The sequence below is a fragment of the Callorhinus ursinus genome, unplaced genomic scaffold (genome assembly GCF_003265705.2).
Source record: "Callorhinus ursinus isolate GAN/ISIS: 27379988/994484 unplaced genomic scaffold, GSC_fseal_2.0 scaffold4, whole genome shotgun sequence".
Classification (NCBI taxonomy): domain Eukaryota; kingdom Metazoa; phylum Chordata; class Mammalia; order Carnivora; family Otariidae; genus Callorhinus; species Callorhinus ursinus.
In genome coordinates this window covers 152,459,608-152,480,621 of record NW_027397066.1, presented here as the reverse complement: position 1 = coordinate 152,480,621, position 21,014 = coordinate 152,459,608, and the positions used below count along the sequence as shown (strand labels likewise).

The window sequence follows — 21,014 nt, the reverse complement described above, 5'->3', positions numbered from 1 at the left end:
TCAAATGAGAATGTTGATCAGTGAATAATCTTTCAGGGTCCCTATTGTCCTAAAGTCTACATTAAATAGTGAAGAATCATATGCATAGCTAATTTCTGGCTCTACTCCTCTTTTTTTCTCTGGTCCCTGATTGTTTCTCTGGTTTCTCTGATCCCTGGTCCCTGATTGTTAGGGGTACTTTAAGGTCTGATTAATGTCAGAAGGACTTTGACATCTTTGGATAAAATATAGAATATCACTATCCTGGTTTGTATGTGAATGTGAACTAAGGGGGTTCCTTATTCTTTAGGCCTTTGTGGGTTAACAAAAGACAGTTGACACACTTGGAGGTTTTCCCATTTCTTTCGTCTCAGCTTTCACTCTATTGGTAAAAACAAAAATAAGAAAATTTAAAATATTTTTGTTGCCGAAGATCATTTAACACATAGATGATCTCAAGTAGGAGACAGGACAGTTAGGTTCCAAAGTGCTCCAGTTTCATGTTATTCTCTTTCCTGCCTACTGCCCAGTAATTTTACTTAGTGATGAAGAAATGCACACTAGATTATAGATAGTGGGCAATGTCTGACAGTCCTGAAACCTTATTTTGAATTACTAAAATGGTGTGGCTTAAATATCTCTTCAGGAGATGTGCACATAAAGGCACAGAAAAAAAAAAAGTTCATTTACATGCCATTATCCCTTGCTTAAAGAGTTAGTCCCCATCTTTTCTATATGCTCACCAAGACACAAAAGGGGAAATTTTCTGGCTGCAATTTTTATAGACTTCAGTGTTATTGAAATGAAAGTGCTTCAAGGACATTTCCATTTGTTACTAGCTTACGGTTTCTCATCTCATGTAAATTATTTTGCCACTTTTCATTTTAATTCTTTGCTGTCATTGTCTGGCAAAATGATCATTTGATTTCTCTGTGAAGATATTCACTGATTACTCAGCTGACAGTGTCCTTTGTCTATAAAAGTGTAGTGCCCTTAGGATTTATTTTATTACTTTTTGATTACTACCTGTAGATTTCTGTTTACATTTCTTTCCCTTTTTTGTCTTGGAAAATGTCTAGGGCTATAAAATATTCTTATATGGAACAAAAGTACGTTTTGAACTCCAGAGTTCCAGTTTAGAAACAAATCTCTTTTAGAGTCTTAGAGCCAAGTTCTCCTACAATTTGTCCACATGCTAACAGTAGAAAAATCTATTTCTTTGACATAATCTAAAGGTTAAAATGCTTGAAGGTGAATAATAAGTAGTGTGTACTATTCCTAAGACTATCTTTTTTTTTTTTTTTTGATATGGGTATAGAGAGGTGCCTAAACTAGCCGGAAGGTGAGGCTGTCTTGAATTATTACCATTCTGAAATGTCTCTTGAATCTCACCTTTCCTGTCTTGTTTCTGCGCCTCAGCCTACTGCAGACCCTCTCCTCAGCTGTTGCCACACTGCCTAACTGGCTTCTGCCTCTAGTATCACCAGAGATATTGCCCTACAAAAAGAAGTCTGATCTTATGATACCCCTGCTTAAAAACCTCCATTCCCAGTTGCCTAAAAAGGTAACTGCAAGCTCTGTCATACCCTTTAAAATCTGGACCCAGTGTTCTGTTTTGTTTTGTTTTCAGTTTGGTCCCCAACTGCCCCATCTTATGTACAGTGTATTCCAGCCACACTGAACTCCTTCCCATTCTCAAGAACATTCTAAGCTCTTTCATAACTCCCTTTCTTTGTATATGTTGCTTCCTCTGCCTTGTATTAATTCACTTTATCTACCCTCTCTGCTCTCTTTTCAAGACTCTGCACAAATGTTGGTTCCTCTCTGCTCCCATATACTATATTCAGACCACTAATATAGTCCATTCTGTGATATTTTATAATGTTTCATTACATATGTACATCCCCCAGTGACTACAGTAGGAAGCTTTGTCTGATTCATCTTTGCCACCATTTAGCCAATTGCCTGGTATAAATTAGGACTTAACATTTTTTCATTGGCTAAATGATTATTTCCAAAATCAAAGTCAGTAGATCTATTTCCCAACTTCATTGATAGTCTTTTGGTTATATATAGCTCAGAAATAAACAACTACACTAATGTAATTGTATTCACCTCTACCTTAGTCTAAAATCTCCAAGTATACCTAGAGAAGATAGTGTACAATATGGTGAGATCTCAGCTGGCTTTCTCCTGAAAGATATTCATGGTTTCACTAAAAGCCTTAACTGCAAACACTGTTTTCTATGTTTTCACCTCTGTTTTCTTCTTCCATTGATTTATTCCCTCATGTATGTATGTATGTATGTATGTATGTATGTATGTGTTCAACCATTTATTGATCAAACAGTTGCTTATTGAATGTCTGTTATATGCCAATCAGATTCTTTGGGCTTAGATAGCTCCTCTTGTGAGTAACTAGACAGAAACTGTAGTCAACCATCTTCTTTGATGCTTCCCTTTTTTTCTGAGCAATTAACATGCTCTCTTTCACAGAGCACATATGAAAAGGACTTAGGGGATTTTGACACTAAATTCAGATAAGTCAGTAATGTGATGTGGTTGCAGGGGGACCATATAGTTTATTATCTAAAGTGGAGTACTTTGGGGAAGTGAATTTGTTCATAACCCAAGATAACAGCACTCTCTCAGGCAAACCAGGATCACCCTATATATAACCCCTAGAGTCTAATCAGATTGCATTACTAGTTGCCTTGTTTTTCAAGCGCATCTTAGGTTTTTATGCCTTTGTCTCTTTGTCTTTACTGTTAACTTTGCCCTTTCCTCTCCAATACCTGAAGTTTGTGCATCCCTCAGAAGCCTGCCCAGTTCGGTGAGCTTTCCCAGGTCAGCCTCATCTATGGAAATCTCTCTTTCTGAATTTATTTAGCTTACCATTTATATCCTTAATTAGCAGCTAGGTATATTCTGGTTTGTCTGTTATGTTAACTGTTTTAACTATTGTTTTGATTTCTACTGTTTAACTTTTTTATATATTCCTCATCAGCTGAACCAAATGTTCTTAAGATCAGGGCTTATATTTGAACTTATATCCACTTCTCAAGTACAGTGCCTTATTCACACTCATGTAATACATTTTTGTTGAATATCTTATTTCCTGGCCTACCTTTGTCTTACCTAAAAACTCTTCTACTTTATGTTGGTATTGTGTGTCTGTTCCCACTTGGGGCAGGGGGAGGCTTTAAGAGCTTTGCAGTGAATATTTTTATTACATCTTAAACTTATATATTTACCATGGGGCATCTTAAAGTATATTATTTTATCAGTTTAGATTATACTGTCTCTCTTGAATTCATATTTTTCAAACATTGAATCACTATGGGAAGACAAAAAGATGAAAGTGGTGCTCAGCTGGGCGTACACACCTCCAGCTACGTAGTACATTTTACTGAAAATTTACATTTTGAATAGGCCTACCTTTCTTAATTATAAAAATAATAGGACCTTAACAGAGAAGAAAGGACTAATTGTCCTTTAGAAATACAAAACTATAGTGAATTCTTAGATTCTTTGATTTGGAAGAAGATACTGATTTATTATTACTCTGATCATCTTTATATAATTAGATCCTAAAATACACAGTAAAATTGATCTTTTAAGACTTTTTAACTCATTAAGTCATATATACCATGAATAACTGCAAATTCTAACTTAGCTGAGTGAAATAAGTCAATCAGAGAAAGACATGTATCATATGACCTCACTGATATGAGGAATTCTTAATCTCAGGAAACAAACTGAGGGTTGCTGGAGTGGTGGGGGGTGGGAGGGATGGGGTGGCTGGGTGATAGACATTGGGGAGGGTATGTGCTATGGTGAGCGCTGTGAATTGTGCAAGACTGTTGAATCACAGATCTGTACTTCTGAAACAAATAATGCAACATATGTTAAGAAAAAAAAAGAAGCAGATAGCAGGAGGGGAAGAATGAAGGGGAGTAAGTCGGAGGGGGAGACGAACCATGAGAGATGATGGACTCTGAAAAACAAACTGAGGGTTCTAGAGGGGAGGGGCGTGGGGGGATGGGTTAGCCTGGTGATGGGTATTAAAGAGGGCACATTCTGCGTGGAGCACTGGGTGTTATGCCCAAACAATGAATCATGGAACACTACATCAAAAACTAATGATGTAATGTATGGTGATTAACATAACAATAAAAAATTAAAAAAAATTCTAACTTAGCTTCCAAAAATATTGTGGCTTTATCCTACTAATCATTAGAATAACAGTGACAATCCTAATATTTTCTAGCTGATCCAAATACACTTTACCAACATAAATTGTTTATGGAGTAGTAATCATTAAACTAGTGTTTAATTTTTTCAGTGTTTTCCCAAAGTTCTTTTATTAAAAATTTATAAAAATAGCATTATGTTCATTTCAAAAACTGAACAGAGAAGTGTATAAAACAGAATGTGAAAACCAATCTTAATTACCACCAATACTTTCCTGTCTTCCATCCAGCCCTAGTATTCTTGCTCTCAAGAGAGAATCATTTCTTTAGTATGTATCTTTTGAGACCTGTATATCCCTGACTTTCAGCAGTTCATTTACAGTGGTATTTATTTCTTTTGGAGACCCCTACACTGGTTTGGTGGGGACTTTGTTCATCATTATTGACTTGTCAGCACTGTCATCAGCAGGGAATGCATATAAGAATGAATCAGACTTGTACTTCAAGTGGCTTTCGGCATAGTGGAGGAGAGATGTATGTATACAGTGATAACTATAATTCAAGATGAAAAAAATGTGAGGGAGGAACAGATGGAGTGCTATGGGATTCATGGGATGATATTTACCTTTGACTGGCCAAGAGCTGATAACTCAACATATATCCTGAAAGACAAGATTTAGGTTGGGGGGAGGCAAAAAGCAGATATACTGGCAAGAGAAAGGCACAGAGATACCAGGAGTTTACAAGGTTCTTCCATTTTCCTAGACTGTAGCATGCATATATGGTAGTAGCAGCAGATAAAGAAGCAAAGGTAGTTTAGGGGAGAACTCTGAACACCTCTATAATATACTTTAAAAAAATTTTAACAAAATAGTGCCCATGACTAGAGATGTGCACTAGGAATATTAAGCAGACATTAGAGGGGGTGGATGGGGCATCAGTCACTGGCTTTGCAGTAAGTTGGAAGAACAGTTGCTATAATGAGGTATAGTGGCCCTAGAGCTGCTGCTGAAATAGGACCTGTAGGTCTTAACAACATCCATGATCCATCAGATCTGAAAAGGCCTTGAGTATAAGACACACCTTGATTTTATGTACTGGTGACGGGGGACAAAAAAAACCACTGCCAGTTAATTTTCAGACACCACCAATTATAAGATACATCTTGATTGTAGGGATTATAATAATAAAGAAATGTACATCACAAAGTCAGTGAAATAGCGTAATTGTGTAGGTACAGGGAAAAGATGGGGCACGCAGGAAAAAGGATCGGAGAGAGCTGAGGAAGGAGGGGTGAGGTCAGCGAGACAAGTGGAGAAGCAGACCTTAAAGAGGAGAGTGCGTCTTCTTCCACCAGGAAACGAAGAAATGAATGAGCAGTGCCTCAAGCTGAGAGGCTGAGAAGCTAAGAACATCACACAAACTTACATTAGGTAACCTCCCTCTTGGTAAAAGAGGAGACAGGTCATTTGTAAAAAGAATGACTGGTGGGTTTGAAGGCTTGGGACCTAAGAGTGAAAAGGCTTCAGGTAAGTGGGGCATTAAAGATGGAGTATAAAAAAGTTAGAAAGGACAGAAAGAGTTCCCATCCAAAATGAGGGGCCCAGTTAGGTTGAAAGCCACAGATTTATAAAGAAACCAATTGGCCCTATTTTATGACTTTGTCCAGGAACACTTGGAGAGAAGGATGGAAGAGAACATGTGGAAGGTGCTTTCTGCAGGGTAGGAGATTGGCTGGACAGGTATGGTGGAAGGACAGAGAAGCAAAATAAGTTTCTCCTAAGGGATATTGTTGATCTGGCTCACCATGAAGTTCAGGCTAAGAAATGAAAGGTGAGGCCGGGAAGAATAGATAAACAGATTTTTTTTAAGTTGTCGGGGGGAGCATTTTAAAGGGATTCGAGATTATAAAGAAGGTGAAGGAAAAATTATTCTGAAGAGGAGGAGTAAGGAGAAAGTTGATTGGGGGATGTCAGAATTAAGATCATGGAGGTAGAATTCAGAAAGTTGAGTCTTGAAGATGTGTGACCTTTCTAAAACACAGATGGCTGTATATCTCTATGTGGCTTGAAAACCTCTGTTTCAAGATGACGTCTTCACTACTGACGAGAACAGACAAGGCTCTTCACAAGCTGGCCTTATCCTGCTTTTCCAGGCTAATATCTCCTCATTTCTTCCTGTGAACCCCATATTCTAACCACTCTGGATTCTTCTCTGTGGCCAGAATCCTCAGGGCTTTTATCCACCTTTGGCTTTTGCACATGCTGTTCCCCTTGCGTGAAATACTCTTCCTCCTCCTCTTTGCCTTGCAAACTCCTGCCCATCTTCAAGACCTAACTCACGATGGCACTTCCTCTGCCACATCCTTCTGGGTCCCTGCAAACAACACTGAGCACACTTTCATCTGTGCTCCAGCAGTACTGTCTTCAGACATCTTATGGAATTTTACCACAAACATTGATTTATATGTCTGTTTCTCCAGTAGATTGTAAACTCTTTGATGTCAGAAGCTGTCTTAATTCTCTTTACCCACAGTGCAAGCCTACAGTGTTAGGTACTTAATATCTGCTTTTTTTGTCTTTGTTGAACTTTAAATAAATGAGCTAATCAGTGCTTCTCCAACATTAAGGTGCATTCAGATCACCTGGAAATCTTGTAAAATTCAGATTCTGATTCAGTCTGAGGTTGGGTCTGGGATTCTACATTTCTAACAAGCCTCCAGTTGATGCCAGTGCTTCAGGCTCGTGAAACTAATTGCCCAAGTAAATAGCACAGGTGGAGTAAAGGTCAGTAGAAATGTGGAAGTGGAGCAGTTATGGGGACAGTCCGTTGGAAAAATCCTCAATATGAACACTAGAGCCCTAAAAATGATGACAGAAAATCATATAGGAAGAGATGCTTAAATCGTGGAATCAAGCAGGAGACCACTGTGGAGGATGGTAGTTGACAGGCCTGGTATAGATACAGTTCTAGGACTTAATGTTTTAGCAAAGAAAAAGGCTTTCCAGGGATGGCAGCTGCCGTGTCAAAGGATGTGCTCCATGGAGATGGTGGGGGTGGGGCAGTGGGGGTGGGGGTGGTGGCATCAGGAGTGGGGGTTTGGGGTTTCACAAGAAGGGTTTGCCGCCTCTAGTTGTTTATTCCTGATAGAATGGCATTTCTACCATCGCAGATCGGAGGGTGAGGGAAAGGAAAGCTGCATTTTAAGGGAAGGGAAGCCAGGAGGGTATAGAACCTGACAAGGGGTCATTTCCTGATCATAACATGAAGATCCTTTTTCTTTCCTTAAAATCATAGTTGACAGAAAAAGTAGCCCTAATAAACATTCTGTTCCCACATAGAGTCTCACAGGTCTGGTAATGCTAAGGAGGAGTTCTGTAAACCTAATTTCTTGTAAGTACTATTGTATAGAATATGTGCTTTTTTTTTTAACATATGGAAAAAAGCAAAAATATTTACATCTCCTCCCACTAACCCCCTTTCCCCACATCAAAGTAATTGATTTTTACAGCCTGATGTGTACTCTTCCAGCTTTTATCCATGCAAATTTATGTACACATAGACAGGAATTTTTCAAATTCCATAATGGTATTTTCCATACACATCATTCTGCAGATTGTTTTTCTTACTTAGGAATGTTGTAAACATCCCTCCAGGTCAATGGAGAGCTCTAACTTCTTTTTTCCTAGTCATTTTTAAATAGCTGTGTATAAATATAGATGTCCCATAATTTGTTCTGCCATTCTCCCATTGAGGCACAATTTGGTCATTTAAAATTTTTGCCACTACAAAATATGACACACACACAAAAGTCCTGCTGTTACCAGTGCCTTCCATGATTTCACCACCCCCATGTGTATCACAGGCAACTTTTATATCAAGGACAGCTTTCAGTGAAGCAAAGCAGTGACTAGGCCTGCACTAATACAGTAGCCACTAGTCACATTTAGCGATTTATATTTAAATTTGCTAAAATAAAATAAAAAATTCACTTCCTCAAGTCACATCAGCCTCATTTCAGCTGCTCAGCAGCCACATGTGAGTAGTGGCTCCCCTATCGGATAGTAAAGGCCAGACCATTTCCATCCTCACAGAGAATTCCACTGGACACCCTGGACTAGACACTAATGTTACATCATAAAGAAGAACGTATTTTTCAGTGGGTTAGTCTTTTAATGAGAGCACATTTTTTAAAGTACAAACTTTGTGTCTTAATTGGTTGCCCCTGCAGTTACTTCAATGAGAATCAATACCCAGATGAAGCTAAGAGAGAAGAAATTGCCAATGCTTGCAATGCAGTTATACAGAAGCCAGGTAAGGCAGCAAGCTGCCACTTTCCTCCATGGTGGAGCTTTCGGCTTCAGATCATCATTTGGGACGAGGAATCTTCTTTTACTCATTCCATCTGGGTGCCATTTGCTCCATCCTCACCACCTTCCTGTCTAGGGACTGCCCTGTCCTGTTCAAGCAGTACTTCTTAGGGATGCAATTCCAGTACTCCAGATCAGATATGCACATGGAAAGTTTCCAGGGAGTGTCCCTGCTTAAGATATGAGACCTTGAAATTATATTTTTTAAGACTGTATAGATTTTTTTCTCCATAAATATAGCATAACTATGTCAATTCCAAAATTTTAAAGTTTGGAATATTTAAGCAAGGCTTGTAAATGAAAAGATTTAGATTTTTTTTAACAAGTATTTTATAATTCTGTATTCCTGTTTGAAGAAAGAATTCTTATTGGAGTTGGCTTCTTTCTCCTTCCCATGTTGGGATGACTTCTGCATATAGCTAGGAAAAACTAAGGGTAGTTCCATTCTGAAGTTGTATTGTTCTCATGCAAGTCAGCCGAGCCACTTAAACACACATATGACTTTTCTTCCATGTGTTAAAATACTATTCCACATTTCACAGTTTTTGTTACCAGAAATCATTCTCAGTTAAGAGGATCAATTGATCTTCATTTGGCTGGTTAATTTGATTGGCTTAAAGGCTATCTGTACAAAAGTATCAATGTTTTATCATAATTAAAATGTGATTTATTCTCCCTTACCCAGAAGCCAGACTGCTAGCAGTCTAGACCCTACAGACACCCTGCCAATGACACCTATACCCTTACTTCACACCAGCCAAAGTCCCACCCATGAGGAGAGCAGGAGCTCAGAAGCTTCCTGGAAAACACTTCACCCTGTATCATCAGTGCTTTAACCTGTTTTCTGGCTTCTCCACCCACTGTGGATTAAAAGCTAAAACAGAAAAGACCAGTGGAGGAGGGAAAGGTGCAGATGGGCGCTTGTTGGCCAGCATGGTGCTAATCTGTGAGAAGTCACATTTGACAGCAAAGAAACTAATAAATCTAAAATGCAACCTGAATTGGGCTATGCGTTCTAGCATAGTTACAATAATGGACAGTCAGAGTGACCTCTAGTCTTCAAGAAAACATGGGTAATAATTGTTCCCTGCTGTCTGAAGATAGCAGGAAACAATTTATATAAGGCCTTAAAGATGTAAGTAAATAGCAGGAAACAGTTTATATAAGGCCTTAAAGATGTAAGTAAACTTGAGCTACCTGAAAACTTGATGAAGACTGACATACTCATCTACAATGATGCTAATTAAATGAAGCCTCCATGGACTATCCTATGACCTTTGAACCCTGGCAGCCTGACTTTGTGGAATTCGTTAATTTTGTATTTAGTATTGGAATTCTTTAGTGTTATGTGGCTTTCTGAAATATTTTATGTCCTTGGTTGCTATTTTTGTATTAGTTTTCATTCATTTAATAATAGTTTAAGTGTATACAGAATACTAAAAAACAACAAAACCTGTATCTGTTATTCTGGCAATAAATGCAATCAAAAGAACTTTTCAAAAAGAAAGTATTACTCCTTAAAACTAGTCTCAGCTATAGACTATCTGAATCTTATTGCATGTATTCACAGGCAAAAAACTGTCTGATCTGGAACGAGTTACCTCCCTGAAAGTATATAATTGGTTTGCTAACAGACGGAAGGAGATCAAGAGGAGAGCCAATATTGGTAATGTATCAGAGAGGCTGTTTCCCTTTTGAAGCAGTCATGGACATTGTATTTACTTTGAGAGCACCTTCAGTTTAGAACTGCAGGTCTTAATGATGCTAACTTTTAAGCCTAACAAGAATTGTCCTTATGTTTTTCTTTGTGTTTTTAAGAGTTAGTACTATTAGCATTATTTGTATTATATTAATAATGGCATTGTTCTTAATATTCTAGAGTCTAGAATTAGATATGGCCCCTGACTGCATGACTTCTGTGCTGCATATTAAAGCTACTTTCTAGGGTCTTGAGCGAGGGAATGAGACTCTGAGCTTCTTTGTTATTACTGGGCCATGACTTAGATATTAAGAAACATGTGCTTAATAGAATTGGAATGAAAGAGTCTTAATAGGGAACACAGCAAAACACAGATTTTTTAAAAGAGCATTTAAGAAATATGAATTGATGACATTGGGGTGGGAGATTGGTTTTGAGCTTCTAAAATTGTATTTCATTTCTAAACTTAACTCCCTACCTCTCCATCAATACAATTGTCAAACACTTTATAGAACTCTGAGACAGGAGGGCTGTTGAATTAGTTGGTAAGTATTTATGAAGCACCTAACAGTCAACCACTCACATGTGGCTCGCATAGCAGCAGGGGCTCCAGAATGACAGATGTGTTCCTCCCCTGGCCTGTGTGCAGTTTAATTTTGTCCATCTACAATTTAAAAGAAAACATAAAGGAATCTAGGTTCTTTTTTAATTACACCCTAGTTTCCTCAGCACAAAAATTAATTCCATGTTCAAGCGATTACAATAATGTAACAGATAATTTAGGGATCTATTTGCTTTTTTCGAAGAAGCAGCAATCCTGGAGAGTCATGGGATAGATGTACAGAGTCCAGGAGGCCATTCCAACAGTGATGATGTTGACGGAAATGACTACTCAGAGCAGGTGAGCAGCTGAGAGCAGAGGTTCTTGGTTACAGAGTGGGTGGGACAGTATGACAAGTCAATTCTGTGGGTGCGTTTGGTACGGGGTGGGAGAGAGGAGACAATCCAGTGTCCCTCCACTCTGCTCATGCGTGTAGTTAGATTTTCATGTAATTTGAAAGGAATGTGGTAAGATTCAGTTGTCCTGTTAAATTTGTGAGAAACTGTTATTCACCCACATGGATTTATTGTCATACAACAGGATACTTGGCAAGTACGCAATGGGGAGGAGGAGGAGGGAAGAAGTTCAGAGGGAGGCAGAGAAGCAGAGAAGGTAGAAGAAGAGAGGAGGATCTGATCCAAACAAGCAAGTTACACCATCCACCACACACACACTCAATGTTTGAGAAATACTAGGGGCTACTGGGTAGCTGTAATCCATGCCTAAACGTGTACCAATGCAGCACACAGTAGAAGGTCCCACCCACCACGGCCCCATTGCAGTGAGAACCCTCATGCCCAGATGAGTGGTTCTTCCAGAGTCTCTGGCACATTGACACACACATCTTGTCATAAATGCATGTCTTCTCACATCACCCTGACCTAGTCTTCATTGCTTGGGGGGAAAAATATATTTAATTGTAGCCACTGAATGGAATAAATCAGTCACTAAGAACATGGGAGTTTTCCCCCCACACATCTCTTGACAGATTTCATTAAAATTGTCATAGGATTTAAAATTCATTTCTGTTTGGAATATGAAAAGAATGTATGCTCTCTTCTGGACCCTAGCAGGGAAACTTTAGTTCTTTCCTGTGGTGTATATATACCTCTTCATGGCCCCTCAGCCAACTCTTAAATGTACTCTGCTCTGTTCTTCCCTCTGGCAACCACTTTACAGCCTCTGTTTACCAGCTTGAATGCAGATGCTGCAGGAGTGCACGCAACCCCCTTTTAAACTCTAAAGACCAGTCTGTGAAAATGGGAATGAAACAGTGATGCCCATAGTTCCCATGGATTACCTTTTCTCTTTTTAGGACTCCAAATCATAGCTCCACATTTTATTCAAGCAAATATTCTGTCTTTCTAATCAAAAATATTCCTGTTATTTTTCAGTCTACCAATGTAGGTGGATCATTTCCACCATTTTTTCCACATGCCCTAAGGGCAGCACATCCCATGATTTTTTTTTTCCAAAGGGGTTTACCCTTTCCAAAGCTTTCTGATGCAGAGTTCCCCTGAAGATGTGACAGGTGAGAAACTTAGCCCTTGTTTGTAACACCATCTTCAGTGTCTGACAAATACCCTGCAATGCCAGTTTCCTTCACAGCTTTATTGTTTAACACATTGAGCTGTGCATGGAAGGAGAGCTTCACACTCCCCCTAAGTACGACACCTGCCGTTTCCCTGGCACAGCAGCCTGACAGCAGGAGAGCACCACCGTGGTCTCCCGTAGCCATTTCCGGCTCGTATACTTTTGTCCTGTTGTAATTGAGAGGTTTTGGTTTTTTGTTCTTTTATAAAAATGCGTTTTTACCCATTAGATGTTGGTGTCTGTAGTTTAGTTTTCTCAGTTCAGCAGAGAGATACAATGAGGTCTGATAATCTGTTTGTAAGAGTACCAGTCCAGAATTTAATAGCTCACTAGTTTGGCCTTCAATGACTAGTGCTATGTTTGTTGCAAACTAGAATGATCAGATTTGATTAGCATCACCAGCAGTCTTTCCGATAGAAGGAATAAAATTCTCAGCAAGACAAAAACATTTTGGTGCTTTTTATTTGTTGAATCATAATAATGTCAATTGGAAGTCCTGACCTATTTCCATTCAGTGTCTACTTAAATACATTTCACCTCTACTGTGTCATGAGCCCCTCCCCCACTGTTTCCTCCCACGAATGTTCTGCCTAGCCTTGCCCTCAGCATGCCTTTCTGTGAGTTGGAGAATTTTGCCAGTCCACTAATAACGTTTGTTTCTTATTTCTGCACATCTAGGATGACAGCACTAGCCATAGTGACCACCAAGACCCCATCTCATTAGCTGTGGAAATGGCAGCAGTCAACCACACTATCTTGGCATTGGCCCGACAAGGAGCCAACGAAATCAAGACAGAGGCCCTGGATGACGACTGATCAGGGAGGGTTGAACAGGAGAAGTTAACTTAGTTTAGACGTAGCACCTTAGCAGACTTTCCTCGGTCCTTAACATGTGTTCTTACAGTATAACTTGCAGTTTCTTGTATGTCAGTTAGCCGTTAGGGTCTTGTTCTGTGAAGATGGCATGGTGCCCTCAGCCTTTGCATATACTCTCTCAGTATTAATTCCCAGTAAATAATAACCAACCAACCAACCAAACTCCCTCTCCCAGCCCCCGAGGCTAGAAAATCTTGCTGCTCTGTCTTAGCATTCCAAGAAAGTGCTTCCAGGTATTTAGATAGCCCTCAGTTCTCCAATATTAGGCTACATGTAAAACCTTGGGTACCTTTAGATTCCTGTAACACTAGTCTGTACCCTTTTCCTTCCCCAAGACTGATAGGATGCAAGCTGAGGTAGTGTGGCCCAGGATTGACAGACACCATTTGGGGAGTATCCACAGAGTAAAAGGAACACTAGAATTCCCACTCAGCGTGGGAATCATTGATTTCCAGCTGCAATAAGCCGTGCCTCATAATAGTCACACTGTGGCTAGATTATACTTCTTTGGGTGCTGTGCTAAGAATGTCCATGGAAAAACTTGATCTCAGATTTTGGTTGACGTTTAACATGCCTGACACAGACATCCTTTCCTCTCACAAGCTGTGTGACTTAGTAGATAAAATACTGCCTTCTGCCTTTGGGACCATGATTCAAACAAACAAAAAGACAAAAAACAAAAGTCATTAAAAAAAAAAAAAACCCAGCTTGAGAGCATTGGAAAAAAACATGAGCTGAATGTCTAATGGATGTTAAGTCCAGTTCTCAGAACCACTGTACGTTGCGTGGCACAGGTATGTGCCTGCCGGGAAAAGTGCTGGAGGCATCATGGAAGCTGCTCTGCCTCCTGTTTGTGTTCCTTTTCCCTGCTACCAAAAAGTCTTTCAAGGATGGAGCTAAGGTCACAAATGAGTGAATGAACTTCCAGTCTTTGTATCCATTAACTGAAGCCCCCTCAATATGAGAGGTTGATAGAGGACTTTAGCGTGGGATTATGCTGGCTGACTATCACAAATGCAAATACTTTCCTAAATAAGAGCAGAAAAAAGCAGGGGACAATTGCCACTTATGTGGTGGGTCTTCGAGATACAACGTGATGTGACTGCTTTGGTGTTCTCTTTACTCTGTCCTTGTAGAGGTGTGAAAAGCTATATTGCTACAGGCAATTTATTTAATAATTGGAAGCCATATTGATAATGGATGTGGTAATATTTGTAAAGTTTAATCTACTTTAAGCGGCAGTAACTAATGGAATTTTTTTCCTTGATCACATATGTAGCACTTTTGTTACTTTTTAAAGATATTTATATTTGATAAATCTTTTTTTCATTTTGAGAACTCAAAATACCAAACAGTGAACTTGCGTTATAAAGTCACCCTGTGATCACCTTGTCATCTAGTAGCAAAATGATGAACTATTCATGCATCAAAGAAAATTACATCTGCTGGCCTTGTATGAAAATGATCTCTTGGCATCCAGATTAAATGACACACTGTCACTGTGGGGAAGAGGAAACCGCCTTCGATGTAGCAGCGTAGGGTGCGTCTGAAGGAGGCATGACTGCTGTATATTTTCTGCCTCGTTCCATCTCCTTTCTACGCATGGTGGAGCCTTGTTTAAAGGGGGATGTGGGGCTGGCTATTGAACAGGGCTTCTGTCTTTTCGTCCATTACCTGAGAACGATTTCTAAGGTGGAAGGAAGGTGCCGTTCCCTTACCTCTTCACCCCTCCTCCCCCACCAAATGTATTCAGCCTAAAACCATTGAGAGAGAGACTGACCTTCTTTGTTTTTCCCTTCCTTGTTAGGGAGATATTAAATATCCACCAGTTTTTAGCTGGTCTGACTCCACTTAAGGCACATGCTGACGAGGTCTTCTCCGTATCCGTTCATCCTGCTTAGGCCAGTGTGTGGAAGCCTTCGAGAGGGCATGAAGATGCCACCTGATATGGGTCTGTGATTTTAAAGAGCTGTGGGCAGGGACTGGGCCTGCTCTTGTTTGTGGATTTCAGGCAGATAATGTATATACTTCCAGCTTCTAAGAACTGAAGTAAAATGGGGTAGTCTTTTCTGTTTTACTGTATTACTTGAACCAACAAATTCAAGAGTAGCATTTGTAATTCTCAGGAATGATCCCCCTGCTCATTTTCTTTCTTGGTGTGTTTGACTTTTTATTTCAGTTAGGAGATTATGTTATCTTTCTTTCCTTTTATATTACGTAGAAGAAATATAACATATTGTATCTTTCCATTTCGGTGGAATTTTGTCTGCTTAATCTCAGTTGACTCAGAAAGAAAAGAAGAGAGAAAACTATCCTGTCTGACAAGCCACATCCATGATTTATTGTAAGGAGATTATTATAATTGATAGCTTCTTTATGATGGTTGCTAGTATCATTTGTTCTTGCTGGTCTTTTTAAAGAAACAGACTCAAACTGTTAAGACAGCTGCAGTTTCTAAAGAAATACAGTGATTGCCAGAGAAGAGCTAAAAGGTTTCATTGTTTTAAGGCCTTAAGAAAGGAAAAAGCTTCAGAGAATAAAGGAGAGTCAGTATCTATGAAAGCAGTACTGGGCCCTATCTGGCAACCTGGAAAAGGTGAAAGAACATGTCTACCAGTGCAGGATAGCCTATATTGGGTTCAGTAGGAACAGGAGGAAGGAATCTTTCATCCAGAATTCTTCTTTTAATTGAAGAAGACTGCTGGCCTGCTCCTAAGACGACCCGCTGCCTTACATATAACTTTTGCTTTTTTACTAAGAGCAAAATGTAGTTCTTTGGGGCCTAGATTTAAATCTACCATTGCTGGTTTGTTTTTTGTTTTGTTGGAGTTTGTTTGTATTTTTTTTTTTTTTTTTTTTGTCACCAGGTTGAATTCTATCTTGTCCAGGCTACTTTAGTTCTTATAATGGCATATGGAGTTGCCACTGTCTAATTTGTAGTATCTTTGGATTGTCAATTTGTTTTCTTAAGCTTTTTCAGGTTTGATGGTATTTAAATAGAAACCCTAAACTGCTCTTTTACTGAAGGGAAAAGAGCCAGGCTCTAAAAAAAATCACGTTCTGTGCTTTTTGGTTGTTATGTCCCTCCTCTCTTACTCCATACTGTACTTCCCTCAGGCCCCAGAGGATTGTTTCAGGACTGCTTTTCCCTAGTGAGGAAGACTGAGGGTGGGAATGGGGTACCTTGTCAGCAGTTCTTGTAACTTTTCTGTTATTTTTTTTTTTTAAAGACACTTGGATTGAATTCCTGTAGTCAAATGGGTAAACTTCCTACTCCTCTTACAACACAGCCTTACAAAGGGACCTTCAAAAGATGGACCATCCTAGTGAGATCTCTGCCTTGCTGTTGATAACCCTAATGTCGGATGAAGGGCAGGGAAGGCAGCACAGTATACTCTTAGCTGAGACCTTCTGGTGCCAGTCAGTACCAGCCAGACATTTTGGTTTATTTCAGGTTTATTTCAGCAAAGCGTGTAATTTTGAGTACCCCTTAGGGCAATTTTCTTCACAGTCTCAGTCCTTTAAAGTGGTTGATAAGTGTGGTCACCTTCCACCTACCTAGGGAGTCTGTCCAGTTCCTGCAAACTGTCCTTGGGTGGGACAGCCCCGCCCCCCACATTCTCCTATTATTCCTTCACAGGAAGAAAGTTCCTGGAACAGGAAGACCCCTTTAAGATACCTTTCACTCTAGCTCAGTAGAGGTGACCACCTAAAAAGATGTGAGTGAGGAAGCATCTCATCACTACTGAAGTGTGCAAATCCAATACCCCAGTCCCTGGTAGATTTAGGATGGCAGGCAGTCTGGTAACCAGCAGCCACTGCTGGGGCCAGATATCCACATATATTTTTTACCTCAAAGGGGACAACTCATGAAGAACTCATTCATACACTTGTTTCAGTTCTCCCTGTTTGGCCTTTGTCTTTACAAACTTCCCTCCTGGATTCCAACTATCAGGCACCAGGTGTAAATAGACTCATTCCATCAGGAATCTCCAGTCACTTCGTCTCCCTCTGTGAACAGCTCCTCTTCCATTTGCCTCTGGTCTCCAGTACTAAGGCCTCATCTTGAGCTGACATCTTTGCTGGGATTTTTATCTTCCACGGTAGGCAGAGTAGGTGGGTGTGGGCCATCTCTTCACACAAACACTCCTCCCTGTCTTGCAGGCCATCTTTTTGACCAGCCACATATTCCACTGACCAGCTGTATTATTTCTGCCCATAACAGTGGAAATAATCCCTTCTTCATACACGATCCTCCCACCCCTGTCCTAAAAATGTGAACTTCCAAGTCCTTACTCTCTTGGTCTTAAGAAGGGTTTGGGTAGAAGCAGTCTTCCCATTTAACTTGTGGCTCTGCCTTTTAAAATTGCTTTTTGTCTTTTCTTGTACAGAGAACAACCAGAGTATTTTATCCCCAATGAGTCTCAACAGATTCTTAGGCAATAATTTTTCTTGTTATTGATGATCTTGTGCTCAGTAGCACTCTACACTGAATAGTCCTGACCCTTCACATTGTGCATTGGTTTTCTGTGTTAATCTCTGTCCGTGATTTAAATCTTAGGTCAGAGTGGTGATAGATTTTGTCATTTTGTTGTTGTGATTATTAGTAATGTTTTACTACTGTATTCATTGGGGCTGCATTGAGACCAGCCAAATCCATTTATAGCTTTACTGAGCCAGATTTGTTTGTCAAGATTTCCCAAGTGAAAGTTGGGCGCACTGACCAGCTCTGCTGGTGGCGTCTGTGTGGGGCATAGGGGTGGGGTGGGGGATGCACTGGGGCAGGGGTGGGAATTACACATTTGAAACATTCCTTTTTGTGTGCTCTCTAAATAGCAAGGATGTTTACTCAGGATTCTGGGATCAGTTGTCAGCCATATTGCATTTGGCTAACTGAGCTGCATGCCCTGAAAACCCTCTTCCTGTTTCTTAATTTCCGGACTGTCTAATTTACATTACTTCGTGACACCTAAGTTTTCCAGTTTGAAGGTATTGCACCATAATGAGAACATGAGGTTTTCCCAGGAAGGCAACTGTGAGTGGTCAGGTAATCCTATAAGGATTTCCCTGACTGTAGCCTGTTGTTAAGGCACAGGCCCTCTCTTTTCTGGCACCCCCGTCTCCTTCATTATATGCTCTTCTTTTCAAAAGATGACTATCACTTAAGAGGAAAGATTTCTTTACCACTCTCAGGAGAACTCTACCCTACTGAGGTGGTGGGAAAGGCTTTTTAAATACATCAAGCCTATAAGTCCCTTTTCTGATTACAGAATCTCCTATCACAAACAGGTTATGTTCAGAAAAGCTGTTCTTAATTCTCTTTATTTATAAGCTAAAAGTGATAAGCTACTGCTTTTGCCATCTTAAAGGACCCATCGATGGTTGACTCACTTACTCTGAAGTGCAACTTTGTTCCTACCCATGGATGTTCAAAAGCTGGAAGTTCATAAACTGTGAGGTTTCTGCATCAGCTTCATTATTCTTTCTTGGTGGATATGAGAAGCGGCAGCAAAGAGAAAGCTAATGATCTGAGAAATCCGGTTTCCTATAACGTTGGTTTTCCTTTGTAATTAAGAGGGGAATAGATATGGTGGAGAAGAGAGGGAAACTCTGGCTGCACCAAAAGATCTTACACCATGTTCTTACCATCACCCAAGGACCTTGAGGATGTAGTAGATGCCATGGGTAACAAATGTGCAGATCACTGGATTTCTTCTTTAGCATGCTTCACATGACACTTCGGGCCAAGCAGTGAGCAGTACTAAATCAAGTCAATTCCATTCAAGTGAAGTCTAACTAGCATTTTACACCACTGACTACTAACCACCCACATTCCACGCCCGTTAGCTCATTAGCCAGCGCAGCGCCCCAACAGCAAACAAGGATGCATCTGCAGGAGACTTTGCCTTGCTCTCCTGACGTCGTTTTTACTTGGCAAGTTTGGGGATTGATGTGGACAGCAGTACTGTGCCCTCCCGTGGGTGTCTGAGGCCCATAGTGCAGTGCATGGGGCAGCTGTCGAGAGTGTGTGGTCCATGAGGGCTGCCGGACGCTGACCTGAGTAGGGCATGTGCTCACAGCTCAGCTCCCAGTTCAGACATCTCAGGGTGCCGCTCCCTTAACTCCATTTGCATTTTCTCTTTTAATGAAAGTGGCTCTGTACATCCATAATTAACTCTCAAATTCACATTGGTGTGCTGTGATCAAATGAAGGTTTGCCTGAATCCTTTCAAATTGTAACCATGGTAATTGAGGGGGGTGGCACAGAATGAATATATAAAAATATAATGACAATTGTTCTGAATGACTGAGTGTCCTCCTGACATGTAATTAGCTGTTTTAGCAAGATGTAGATTGGCATGGTCATAATTAAAAGGATTTCTGTCCTTTATGTGATTGGAAATGGCAGAGCTCCCATTCCCTGTTCCCTTTTAGCACTAATGCTCCCAAGAACATTTGGAACAGCAACTCAGTAAACTAAAATAATGACATGGTGTTCATGTCCTCTCCTCAATGAAAGAGAAGGATTTGGAGTTATTTCGGCTTCAAAATGGAAGCCTTTGCTATTGCTCCCCATTTGACTTTTATGGAAACCTCTGTCTCACATCCAGTTTCAACCTGCTCCACCTTTGGCAGAAACTACGGTCAGAATCCCAAGCTGAGTCAACCCCTGAAAGGCCTCCACCACTGTCTGACTTGCTAGCCAGCTAGCGTATTGTGCACCTAACTTGAGGACATTGACTGCTTAACAAGCTCCCCGGGGTTTTAATTCTTACCCTGGTTACTTGGTATTTCCATTGTCATCACCATCAGAAAGTATCAAGTGGGAATTTACACATTTTCCTCATTGGATCATACGATGTTCGGCTGACATGACACAAACACAAACACATATGGGCTGTAAACAATTCTGGGGCATAATTGGAGTACTGATATTCGCAATGTCCTGAGGTTACTGGATACACGTGCATTCCCCCACACCGCTCTTAACACGGCAACCACCAGTTTCCTTGTATTGGCAGCCTTTTCTTAGCCAGAGTTTTCCCCGTTCTGCTGAGTTGGTGGGATTGTCGCCCTCGCCCTTCCAGGTCCACGTTCTCTTTCTCCCCCTTCCACTATTCTTCCTTTCTCTTCCTCCACCTCGTCCCACCCACTGAGCATTGGGTGGTCTGGACTCCTTGCGCAGTCTCCTGCCCAGGATGTCTGCTCTTCTCCCCACCGAGGCCTCCCACTGGACTGGAGCTGCTGTGTCTTGATCTAGCCTTTCTCTAGAACATGCTTTTGGTTTTTTCCCATCACTTGCAGAAGTCTTCATTCACTTGTATCAAGAGTGCTTGATATAGACTTACGCAAATAGCAGCACCCAGCATAGTGCCAAGTGGCCCCTCCGGCTGCTTCATTCCCATGTGGCTCCCAGCTGTGCTCATGAGCCTGGCCCATGAGCCCTTTCTTCCTTCAGTGCTGATACCCCAGGTTTGGTTAGTAACCACTGAGAGAACACGGCTCTTGCTTTTGTTCATATTTTGCTGCTCACCCTCCTACAGACCTTTACCACTGTCCATGCATCAGAGGGGGCCCTAACCAAATGCTAAACTTCAGTCGGATGAAAATGCTGACGTAGGCTGTGTCTCTATGACCGTTCTCTCCCCGCTGTACACACACACACACACACACACACACACACACACACACACACACACACA

The 21,014-nt window shown here is 40.6% G+C and overlaps 1 protein-coding gene across 10 annotated transcripts in view; it reads left to right on the top strand.

Annotated features, from left to right (window-relative positions):
* HMBOX1 (homeobox containing 1) overlaps nt 1-21,014 on the top strand; it is a 202,708-nt gene that overhangs the window by 175,292 nt on the left and 6,402 nt on the right. Inside the window, exons 7-11 of one of the 10 annotated variants that reach the window (XM_073892540.1) lie at nt 8,404-8,486; nt 10,113-10,208; nt 11,054-11,142; nt 11,383-11,454; nt 13,114-21,014. The exon at nt 13,114-21,014 is cut by the window's right edge and continues 6,402 nt beyond it. In XM_073892540.1, coding sequence (XP_073748641.1) covers nt 8,404-8,486; nt 10,113-10,208; nt 11,054-11,142; nt 11,383-11,454; nt 13,114-13,251 — 478 coding nt within the window. In that variant the 3' untranslated portion in view covers nt 13,252-21,014. The other 9 variants (XM_073892539.1, XM_025873768.2, XM_073892541.1 and 6 more) reach the window with 9 other exon arrangements.